Source organism: Eptatretus burgeri, chromosome 4 (assembly GCF_056783735.1).
Source record: "Eptatretus burgeri isolate ZD-2024b chromosome 4, Ebu_testis_v1, whole genome shotgun sequence".
NCBI lineage: Eukaryota > Metazoa > Chordata > Myxini > Myxiniformes > Myxinidae > Eptatretus > Eptatretus burgeri.
In genome coordinates, this window is record NC_140964.1 from 41,972,934 (window position 1) to 41,985,371 (window position 12,438).

The 12,438-nt window shown below is 41.3% G+C and overlaps 2 protein-coding genes across 21 annotated transcripts in view; one reads left to right on the top strand and one right to left on the bottom strand.

The window, feature by feature from the left end:
* LOC147027882 (sorting nexin-2-like) overlaps positions 1-12,438 on the top strand; it is a 249,288-nt gene that overhangs the window by 126,665 nt on the left and 110,185 nt on the right. The window lies entirely within an intron of this gene.
* Positions 1,536-12,438, bottom strand: part of LOC147027884 (peptidyl-prolyl cis-trans isomerase B-like) — a 35,535-nt gene continuing 24,632 nt past the window's right edge. The window contains exons 3-5 of the mRNA XM_085877628.1: positions 10,422-10,515; positions 3,261-3,445; positions 1,536-3,176 (exon numbers count right to left, since the gene is read on the bottom strand). Coding sequence (XP_085733754.1) covers positions 3,048-3,176; positions 3,261-3,445; positions 10,422-10,515 — 408 coding nt within the window. The 3' untranslated portion in view covers positions 1,536-3,047. The remainder of the gene's footprint in view (positions 3,177-3,260; positions 3,446-10,421; positions 10,516-12,438) is intronic.

Below are 12,438 nucleotides of genomic sequence, written 5' to 3' on the forward strand. Positions count from 1 at the left end.
GTTTAGGTTCCTTCTGGTTACTCCAATGCAGGACTGTTCCTATTTGGTCTTCCATTTGATTTGAATTGAATTTATTTTAATCCCATTCTGAATTAAATTGAATAATAAACGTCATGGGTTAAGGTCAAGTGTCCGATGAAAGCGGGGTTGCATCAAAGTGGGACGTCTTGGTACCCGCATCACTGCCAGCAGTTATAAAGTGGCAGTTCTCGTAATTTCTAATTTCCTAACACAAACACCACACAAGAGTCCTTGCAAGGATCTAATCTTATTGCTCCTTTTCCTTGGAGACTTGCATACGAAAATCAGTTTCCTTTGCTTTTCAGATAGATCCTGTTTGGGGTGGCCAGAGGCCCTGTGCATAAAACTACTGATACTCATGATTACCTCCACCACCAAAGGTGGACGCAAGTTATGTTTTCACCCCGGTATGTTTTTTTAGCTGTCTGTCGCTGAGCAGGATATCTCAAAGTTGTGGACAGATTCGGACGAAACTTGGTGAACAGGTTGGGTATGTGACGACGAAATTGATTCGATTTTGGTGAATATCCAGATCCAGATACGAGAATTTTCATTTTTTTAAATTAGTCATTCTTCACCATTGAGAGGTAGGACCAAAAACGATATTTCAAAAAGTTGTGGACAGATCATGACAAAACTTGGATGAGTTCGGTGGGTGACGAGAACAAGCTGATTAGATTTTGGTAAAGGTCTGGATGCAGGACTGTTCTGTTCAGCCTGGTGGACGTATGTGCTCTACCAAATACAGTTCTAGATTGTGTTGGTGACTCATTAATAATGGTCCTATCTTCTAGGACCATTTCTTCTCCTTTTTAATAAGAAGAGAGTTTGAATCATACTGGTCAACATGGACTGGGCAAAATGTTGTATGCCGAATGGATGATGGCACATTAAAATGTCCTGTATCTATATTATAAAGCAGGAGTGTCTGTCCATACCCAAACTACTCCCTCAGTTTTGTGGCGAGCCCCATCAAACCTTCTGTGGAACGTTTTGTGTCCCAGCCAGTGTCCTAAGGTGGATGGGAAGTTTCATAAGTTCCTGAATACAATCATGATGACTTTTGATCCGTATGTAATGTCACAATGGCGTTTCTCTCATTTACCATTAATATAACAAAATACAATATTACAAACACTCATGAGGTATAGTATTATTTTGTTATGAAAATATAGAGATTAAGTTTAAAGGAGAATCAGGAAAGTATGTGAGGGTTTCCACCTGTGCCATTCGTGGATTCGGCATTGGTCGTTTCACCATTTTGATATCATAGAAATATTAATTACCCACCTTACTTCTGTTGAGGTCAGCTGCAGTAAGTTTTTGCCAGAGCCCTTCACGAACTGGCTGTTCAGCGGCTGTCCACCCCCCTCTAGTGCACAGCATGGGTACTGCGCTAGTTTGGGTTACAATTTGGGCAAAAATTAATGAAAAAAAAATGCAGTGTTTGAAAATCTGCACATGCGGGCAAAGTGCAACACTCACTTTTGAAATGAAGGGAGAACAGACATGAATAATGTTGTTGCCCAATTTTATTTCGCAAAGGCAAATCCAACCCCCGTCACCCCATGTTGCACCACCATTTTGTGGTGGGCAGTGTGAGTACCTCAAAGTGCAACACAATGAACCTTTTCAAAGTCCATGAAATAATTGAAATTGATCGATTGACTTAAACTTTTCCTATCACTGGTGGGGGGAACTTTTGCTTGCTTTTCCCATCACTGGGGATGGGTACTTGTGCTAGTTATTGATAAAGAACAAATGTGTTGCAATGAATATGAATTGAGCAACCGGTCTTTACTTAGTGTTAACACATTAGACTGATTAGAGAGTTGTCAGCCATACAATGGAAACTCAGCTCCAAACTTTGACTCTGGAAGAGGCAAGAGTCATTACATCTTCATAGTAGGAAGTTCCATCATTAAACGTACGTGTAAAAGCTTCGATAACGTCGTGAAAAGAAAAACAAATAAGTGAACACGAATAAGTTATTGAAGTAAAAATTTAACTCTTCAAGCAAACAATTTAATGCCCCATTGGCAAGAGCTCTCATCTCTGAAAATCACAGTCTAATACTACAACAGCACTCAGGAGAGCACATCACATACCTCTGCCAAGTTGAACAGTTTACATTTTATATGCCACTGATAGGCCGGATCTGAATCCAGACCTGAACCAAAATCGAACCAGGTTGTTCTTATCACCTAACCAACTCATCCACTAAAATAAGTTTTGTCATAACTTGTCCACAACTTTTTGAAATATCATGATGTATTATCGTTTTTGCCCCATCTCTCAATGGTGGTCACATAAAAAGAATTTTTTTAAATCATCGTATCCGGATCTTCACCAAAACTGACTCGATTCGTCCTTTTCACACACCCAGCCTGTCCACAAAGTTGTCCGAATCTGTCCACAACTTTGAGCTATCCTGTTCACAGACAAACAAACACAGACAGGGGTGAAAACATAACCTCTCCCCACCTTTGCCGACGGAGGTAATTACAATAGATATAGGTTCATGATAACATCATATTCTTATTTGCAATAACTCACATACAATCCCCTAATATTAAATCGAGACATATGCTTTGAACATTAGCCCTTCTGTATACACGTAAAGCTAGAAAAATATCACCGAAAAAGTGTTTTTAGTGGTAAAGGCACTGGAACATCAATCTATTGCTTTGTCACCTCCCTCCACCTATTTTTTTTTTTTTTTTTTCCAAACAATACATCAAAAATAATGAACTAAAATATGGAAGAACAACATTAATTCGGAGAAATTTGGGGAGATGGACAATGAGAATATTGGTTGCAAAATAGAGTGACAAGGTGCAGGCAGGTACAACAACAGAGCTAATAGCAATGGCAGGTGATCAAAATAGAGATGCAGATTTACACAAGTCTAAACTGTAGCAAAGCACTCAGTGGTGGCATACACATCCATTGGAAGTAGCTTTGGAGGTAGATGGAGGCCTTGACTCGGAGTTAAAAACCTTGGTCCTTAACTGTGGCACTCGCAGCTACCAATCTGGAATGGGAGCTATGAAGGGTTTGGTGAGGTGCACATGTCCACTGGTCGATATGACAATGTCCTTGGATGGGTAGTTGTTTTTATCTGTCAGCACGTGTTCCATAGCGTGAACTACAAACTGGAGGAAACAACAGAAATAGGCGATTACACAGGGAAGAAAAACATCGAGAAAGAAATGGAGGAAATTGGGGAAAATTCTCACCATTCCCTCAAGCACCCGCCCAAAGATGACGTGCTTCCCATCAAGCCAGGAGGTGCGCACGGTTGTGATGAAGAATTGGGATCCATTGGTATCAGGGCCTGCATTGGCCATGCTCACCCAGCCTGCCCCAGTATGCTTCAGGACAAAATTCTCGTCTTTAAAATGCTCACCATAGATACTCTTCACTACAAAGGGTTAGGAGATAAACATTGAGGGAGATGGTGAGTGGCTGCTGCACTACACACCATGCTTCGTTAAACCTACTCCAACAAAGGTAATCTAATACTGGTATTCATAATATTATTCGAAGAGGTCAACTACAATTGCACTTCACACCTATCAAAATTGTTAATTCAGGATATACACCCCCTTGGAACGTACCCTCATCTCATTCCTCCCCCCAATGAAAAACAAAACAAAAAAAAAAAAAAACTTGACAGTTGTTCTCTACAAGTTTTATAAAATAATCAATCTGAAAATATTTTAAAACTCACTGTTCTTCCACAGGTCAAGATTTTGCATTAAAAAAATCTAAATTTGCGTTAGGACAAAGATTTGTAATTTATTCAGGGTGCTGGCAATAGCTCGCCTCCTCTTTGTGTAAACCGTGGGATCTTTAATGGCAGATGGGACACCAACTAATGCTGACAGACGGCACTCGAGTTTCGTGTCCATCCAAGAGGCAGCACAAACATGATTGTCTTACCCTGCTTGCAAAACACAGGGACAAGAGTTTATAGCTGGGCCAAGATTCAAACTTAGGTTAGACAGCTCAAAGGTGAGTTTGCGTACCTCTCGGGCCAAAGCTATCCTGTGAGTCCTTTCGAAGTACTGATCGAATAAGTAAGAACAGAATGCAATGGATGTGACTGATGTGGTCTCAATAAGGATGACGTAAATCGGCTTTTAAGTCTTGCATTCCCTTAGTTTAGATGATGTGCAAGATGCCAATATTGACAAACAATCGTTTTTCAAGGCACACAATTTTAACATCAGAGTAGCTTGACCGTTGTACATTTTTCAGCGATGAGATGTTGCTTCCGGAGAATATTCTGCTACCTAATGGCATATCTTCACTGATGGACCAATTTAAATCAGTTGTTAAGTGTCAATAAGTACCGCCCCAAAGTTGGGATTACTGTTGGACCCCCCCCCCCTACTCGCGGATTTACTATTCACGGACACCACTAATTCACAGTTGATAAAATGCGACTTGCTTCTACATTGGCGGCACTGTGCTTTGCATATTTGCAGTTTTTTGTTTTGATAGGATTTTTAATTTTCCCCGATGAATTACGAACCGCCAGGAACCTATCTGCCCTTTTCAATTGAAACAATTCCCAGATATTCGACATTCGTGGCATTTTCCAGTAATGTATACCCCGCAAATAGCGGGGTCCCCCAGTACATTATTTTACATTGTCCATCATCTTGCGATAGCTTTATGATGGCCACTTGAAGACAAATTGGATATCCCCAAAAGTGTCCATGGCCTGGGAATTTCACTTTTGTAGCAATACTTGAGTAATGCTGTAATGAGCATTTCCTTCAATTTATTAAATTTGGTGATTTGCTTTTGGAAGAAAAAAAAATTCTCGCTACTTATGTGCCACAAACAATTATAAATGGAACACCGAGTCATGTATGACATTCCAGCAACCAGGCTTGTTTGGGGGGTTCTAACTGATGGTCTTGGGGTGCTAAAGGTCACCTGTGCCAGATGAGTAAATATTTTATGGTTAAAAACAACCTTAAATTTTTTAGCATACTGTACCTTCAAAATTCATCTTGTCTTTCTTTGCCGAACCAGATCAAGATTCAATTCCCGGTACCTCGTATTTTACACCTTTTCAATTGATATTTAATGACAAAGCCTTGGACCATATTTGAGTCATAAAAGTTATATTTGACAACTTTTTTTTAAACATACTTTTTATAACAGCTTTCATTAAAGAAATAAATATTAAAGGCCTTTCATTGCAATAACAAGCCAGATGTGTTATATGGTAAGATAAATAAATAAAACACAATGGCAGAAAACAAATATCAAAACTGATACTTTGATCTCATCACATCCAGTGATGCTGATCACGCAGGAGAAAGAAGTTCAATTTCAATCAGGTTTTTGGGGAAGAAGCAAAGAACATTCCAACAGGTTTGAAGCCATCATTGTGGATATAATGGCCGTATGAATATGCTTAAAACGATCACAAAAATACACATTTAATCGTAAATATCGATTCAACAATTGTCTGCAACAAACGGCTGTTCATATAATCCTGAGTGACGACTACATTGTGTTCTGGATAAATGGGTGTTACCTTGTTTGTGGCTTTAGACTGTGCTCTTGTATTTTGAGTTTGACAATATTGTTGCAGACCGGGTATCGGGGCGGTAAGGTTAACTCTACCGAACACCCGGAATCTAGATCGTACCTTTCAGAAAACTCCGAGGGTACGGGTCCCTTACCGGACCGTGAATCCTCAATAATTCCACCACGTGGTTCAGGGTTATTTGCCAATCTTCAAAATACCTAGAGATCCACGTGGCGAGTTACCGAGTATTCACACCCTCGACGGCACTCGTACGAGTCGAGCCGTTAGCGTGCCCGACACGTGCGCAACTCGAGTGGATGGTAGCCGAAGTTCCGTCGGTCCAAATGTACATTTACAGCGGCAACAGCCTTTATAATTCACCAACATGTGCCACGCTAAGCCAATGGAAGAAACACAGCAACTAACTGATACATTTAACAAATGTATTTATTTGTAATGGGGGAAAGGGGGGAGGGAGCACGCAAGAAGTAGAGTTATCCAACTATAGAGATGCAAGTATGAACAGCAAAGAGCACTTATACAATTCCGACTTACAGACGGACCCACCGACACACACACACACACACACACACACACACACACACACACACACACACACACACACCTGTCCACCTCGTGTGGTTTGGCCGAGCCGATTCGAACCAGGCACCAGCGAGAGGTGAGCAGAATCCAGACACCAGCGAGCCGCAATCAGCCTCCAGAGCTCCGCTCAGCGCTCGTCCTGGCAACCAAACCTCTCCTCTCTATCCTAAACTGTTGAGAAGGCAGGAGGTTTTCTGCCACTTCTCAAAGTCTTCGAGTTGAACGTCAAAGCGAGGGCTGATAACTCCACACTTGTTCAACCTGCCCATCAGATTGACCACAACCTTGCCTGCTCGATGGTCATCAACTATCTCAAAAACTCACTAGTTCACCGACAGAGAGACGGCGCGCAACGGACTTGCGGTTCTTGTGGAGGAAGGATCTCTCTTCATCCAATCGCGCCGCAACCTTATTCACCCTTCTCCAGGGGTGGGGGGGGGGGGACGCCTCCACCCTCACCGCTCTCCCTCACTGGACGGTTTTGGCGCGCAGAATCACTCGTCACCCTGTCATTGGCCAAAATGAGCGGCAAGTCCGTCGGGCGTGGTGACTTCACGCGGACCGCCTTTCTCACCATCGCGGGACCTGATTGATTGAGCGGCAGCCACCTCACTCGTAGCACGCTGATTGGTCGAGGGCCGTCGCGAGACTCCTCCTTGAACTCTGCCCACCATGGCGTCGGCCAGAGCGAGGTGAGGGTGAGGGTGATGCTGGCATTGTTGTAGAATGTAGTTGATGTTGGTGGTGCAAAAATAAAAGAAAACCCTATCAAAATAACTCACAGCACATGTACATTTATTCACCCATTAAACGAGGGACGGGGACCCTAACTAAAGACACATACTTACCGATATAACTGTTCTATCGGACCTGTATGTTGAGTGCTCATGGCTTCCAGATTCGTAACAATATGACTGCATGCTCAAATGTTTTTCCCAACACAACTGTTTACATGGAAAAAACACTTCCCTTAAAACCTCAACTATGCAAGCACAGGACAAATGATGATGCTAACAATCTCACTTCCTGATTACTGTACAGGGTGGCCTGAAAGTCACTTTACCCCTTCCCAGTAAAGTGGTTGTTCTTCAAAAAAAAAATTTAACACAGGTTTTATTGAGCATTAATTACAATAATTAATCAGTCATTGTATCTGTATGTGCTCCATCATTCTCCCGAGTCAGTGTTGCCACATACCACGGTGGGGGAGAGCGGAAGGGAAGAAGTGCGAGAAATCTTACAGGAGTAAAGTGACTTTTAGGGAAACCTGCAGTATGGAAGAAAAAAACAAAACAATGTCGGAATGCTCCGAAGGGCACTCGGAGTTCATCCTTTATTGAGCTTCCACCCGAAGGATTGGGAACAAACAATCACAACATTTCCAAAGAACAATGACCCGACCGACATGTTGGACCCAATTATATTGGTTGTCAGATAGCCTTTTGCAGGGCAGACAAAAAGTGTATGCCAGGTCAGACCAGACCCATGAGCCATAGGCTCTCCACTGTAGCTGTACACAAGAACAATTAAAATATATATATCATATATATATATATATATATATATATATATATATATATATATATATATATATATATATATATATTATATATATATATATATATATATATATGATGATATTCCAGAAGAATTAAAATGTTTCATCTTCAGCTGTTTTACATATTACAAATTCAATGCTAACTCACAGTACCAGTGTTTATTTTTTTAACACAAAGTAAATTAGAGTTCACAGAACACATTACCCAACACAATGTTCAAGTATATAATTAAATTGAAATAAAATAATGTTTTAAAGGTCGTATAAAAAATTTCCAGAAGTTTGCCGCCCTAGATGAGTTTTATACATCACCTTATTTGACATGTCCAAGTACTGATAAACTCGAGGTTTTTGGAAGTACCGTCAAACACTGACATCTGTGAGGGATACGTTCCTGGAAAATGCCACGAATGTCGTCAGGGCAAATGAATTTTTAGGTTTTATTAAAAATAAAAATTGTTTTTTACATGGTCTAGGCTCATGGGAGAGTGAGGACACAACATTACAAAGGGAAGAGCAAGAGAAAAGGGAAAAACCAACAGCAGGGAAGAGGAGAGAAAGTAGACGCAGATGGACAAAAAACGAAGGGATGCAGGTAACGATGAGGGACAATATGGAAACACAATCAAAACCATTTGACCAGTTTGTGATTTTGATAAGGTCTGAGGAGAGGGAAGAAGCTGCTCCCTGTATGTCAGAAGAATGAGAGATGTCACAGCAAAGAGTGGAGTCATCAGCAAAGAGATAAAGAGGATTTTCTTGAGATTCAGTGAGATCATTGATGAAGATTAGGAATAATATGTGGCCTAGAACACTACCTTGGGGTACTTCAGCCTTGACAGGGAGAGGAGATGAAAGGATTCCATTGAGAGCCACACGTTGTCCATGAGAGGGGAAGAAGTCAGTCATCCAAGAGTGGAGTTGGCCTTGGATTCCATAGGCAGACAGTTTGGAGAGCAAGGCAGGATGTCAGACTATCGAAAGCTTGAGATATGTCCAGAGAAACGGCCCCGATCTCACGTCTGATATTGAGGGCCTCCACCATTGTTGAGAGAGTACAAGCAGCATGTCCAAGATAGAGTGACCAGGTCTGAATCCGAATTTATCCGAGATGAGGTCGTTGGAGAAAAGGCATGATTTTATGTCAACTGTGATGATGGATTCCATGACCTTGCTGATGATTAGAAGTAAGCTAGTTGTGCTGTAGTTAAGGGGATCTGCTTATGCACCTTTTTATGTGATGCTTTGATGTTGAGTGATTTCCAAGCAGATGGAAGATGATGTATGGTAAATGACAGGGTGAAAAGGGCAGAAAGAGGAAGCACAAAAGCAGCAGTGCAGATTTATACAACACGTGACCTGATGTCGTCCAGTCCAGTTGCAGAGTCAGAGTCGAGAGTTGCAAGAAACTTTTTGGGCACAAAAGACACAGATCCAGCAGCAGTTAGGTACGACAGGGAAGGATGGGTGCAGAGAGAGAGAAGGGGGGGAGGGTTATGGACAATATTTTAAAGCAAACAGAATTGAAGTATTCAGCCTCTCACGAGCAAAGTCAGCTGTGGTGCCATTTGAAGTGAGGCAAGGGATTGAAGGGGAGCATACACCAGAGACCGACTTGACAAGGTGCCACCAGGTTTTAGAGCAGGGAGACAAGTTTGAAAGTTCATTTTTGAGATTGGATAGTAGTTTTCTGGCTCTCCTGAGGGTAGACGCACACTTGTGCCATGCTTTGTGGAATGATCTGAGGTTGCATTCAGTCGGATTGGCCTTCCAGGAGGCAAGCATGGAAACGGCCGTAAAACGATGATGCAAGTTGTTTTAAAGCAACCGCCTCACCACAGGATTCAGAGAACCAAGAGCGGGAGGATGGGTAAGATAACTGAAGACGAGATGGGATGAATCTGTGCATGAGGGAGAGCAGTTTTCTGTGGAAGAATTTCCAGACTGAATTAATATCAGCGACAGTGGATATAGGAGACCAGTCCTGAAGTGTCAATAAAAAATAGAATATATATTTTTTTAAAACATGAATACGCGAATGCAGAAGGAGGTCACACTTTGACTCACGGGACCGTGAATGTCGGGGTCTGACAGTATTATGAAGAAGCTTTGTGTTCCAGTGTTCAAATATACAATTCATTTAAAATAAAATAAAGTTTTTAAAGGTCAAATAATAAAAAAAATAAAAATTCCAAAACTTTAATCACAGTTGATCTTTAACACCACCTTATTTGTCATGTTCCATTAGTTCTTCTTGCCTGTTGTTTGTGTCCTTTATGACCGTTAAAAACTAAGTTTCCTGTTTGGAATGACTTTCAATTGTTTCACTGCCAGACAAGCAGACAGATTAAAGAAAACTATCTCACTCCTGCCTGCGCTTCTTCGATCGGGACAAATTCAAAACCAAAGTACTGCTAAACTACAGGTTCGTTTTCCGATTCATGTTCCGATTTGTGTTCAAAGTATAACATTCATTTGAAATCAAGTTGTTCCTTGATCTTAAAATAACTTTTGTAGACAGACAAAAGTGAACCGATTGCATAACCCCCTTTTCACTTTGAGTGTGCGGGGTAATTAAAGTGATTGTTAATTGCGATTATCAACTTTGTGCAATTCCCTGTAAGTTTGACATTGTTGCAATAATCAAACTGTTATAACAAGAGAAAGCAAAGGATACCACCTTACCTCCAGTCCCATCACCCGCTGTGATGTCACCTCCTTGTACCATGAAATCTTTTATGATGCGGTGGAACTTGCTTCCCTTGTAACCATAGCCTTTCTGGAGGGGTAAAGGAGTGATTGCTCAGAATTATATCACCACGGGCTTTATTTCCCAATCGTTCTTAAAGAGGACATCTTTTTATTACGTCTGTAATTACGGCAGAAATTTTGACTTCCACCTCCACCACATGCACTGCTCTGAACCCCCTCCATACTTCTCCACCATAAACCACACTCCCACTATACAAACTATAATATAATAATAATAATGTCACTGGAACAGAGCAACCCTTGAAATCATTGTTAACGTTTCAGCCAACCAGAAAGTATACCATTTGTTTCCAATAACAGAGCAGAGTACCAAGTGGTTTGGGTATTCTTTTCTTCCCTTCATAAATGGGTGAAGTCCAATGGTCCAATCCTCTGCCCTGCCTCAATCATGACACTCCTCCACTGCCCCCTGTCCTCAGCCAACTCTCTCCACTTTCTAATTACCCCTACCTTATTGATATCCCTCCTCACACATCTTCTCATCTCAACTGAGCTCCACCTTTATTCCTCCTACTAGCTAACTCAACCTATCCGCTCTCTACTCCCCCATCTGCACCATGTGACCAGCCCATCTCAGCCAACCCTTCATCAATCTCTCTTTACATCAATCTCCTCCCTCGGTTCATCCATCTACCCTCCCCACTCCAGCAAACCCTCCCGACCAAGCCACTCCCACAGACCCACAACCTCCATTGTGGTCTCTGTCAGTGCCACCATCTCCAGATTGCGAAGGTAGGCCAGCAGCAAAGCTTTCCCCTTCAATTTCCTTGATATTTTTGTCTTTAAGCAATCCCTCCACCCTCATTCACACCCACCCATATCCTCATCCGCCTCCGATTTACAAGTCCTGGTCACTTCCCAACAGATATTCAAACCCATCTCCCTATCTGATCTCCTTCCCCTCTAACCTTATATTCATTTATTTTCAATGCTGCCCGACCCACATCACCGGTCTTCTCCATACTCAGCTGGGTTTGCATATTCTGCTACAAATCATAGGGGCAATACCTCTGTGTGCTCACCTGGTAGCAGCTGGACAAGATTGTGGTCAAGTTTTATCAGAATTGCATGTGTAGTTTCTGAGAACAAACAAAATACAAATTTTGGGGGACACCCCCCTTAGAGCCCGATGATTTTTTCATGCCATGATCAAATTTTGGTACATTCATAGTGGTGAACGTTGTGGTAAAGTTTAATCAAAATCCTATGTGTAGTTTCAGGGAAGTTGAAAGTATTTGTGGATGGAATGGACGGACGACGCGCCATCCCATAAGCTCCCCGGAACTATGTTCCAGGTGAGCTAAATAATAAATAAATAAATAAACCAAGACAATCGCCATTGATACAAAATCGAAATATTGCACAAAAATATTTGGCCAAAAATTAGCGAAATAAAAGCTTACATTGATCAATAAATAATAAAATAGCCTCACATGCACATTCCATGTGATAAAATGTTAACAAAACACAACAATAAACAAAGCAAACATGTGGAATGTCAAATAAACGCATGGACTTTTTCACCGATCTCCCTTTCATCCTTCTCCCAACAATAAACATAGCAAAACATATTTATGTGCAGATCCCAAATCGATAGGAAAGGTGTGTATGTGTATTTTATTTAAAATGTAACAAAAAGTTGCCAAAAAAGAAGCTCCCTCTTCAATCACCCACCAAATACTGTACCTTCAGAAAGTATTCACACCCCTCAACTTTTGTCACATTTTATTGTGTTACAGCCCGAATTGAAAATGGATTTTAAAAATTTGAAAAAATGTGACCAATCGACACAAAATATCCCGTATTATGACAAAGTGAAAACATGTTTTTAGAAATCTTGACAAATTAGTTAAAAATGGAAAGCTGAAATGTCTTGAGTCAATAAATATTCAACCGCTTCAGTCAGTACTTTGTAGAAGAGCCTTTGGCA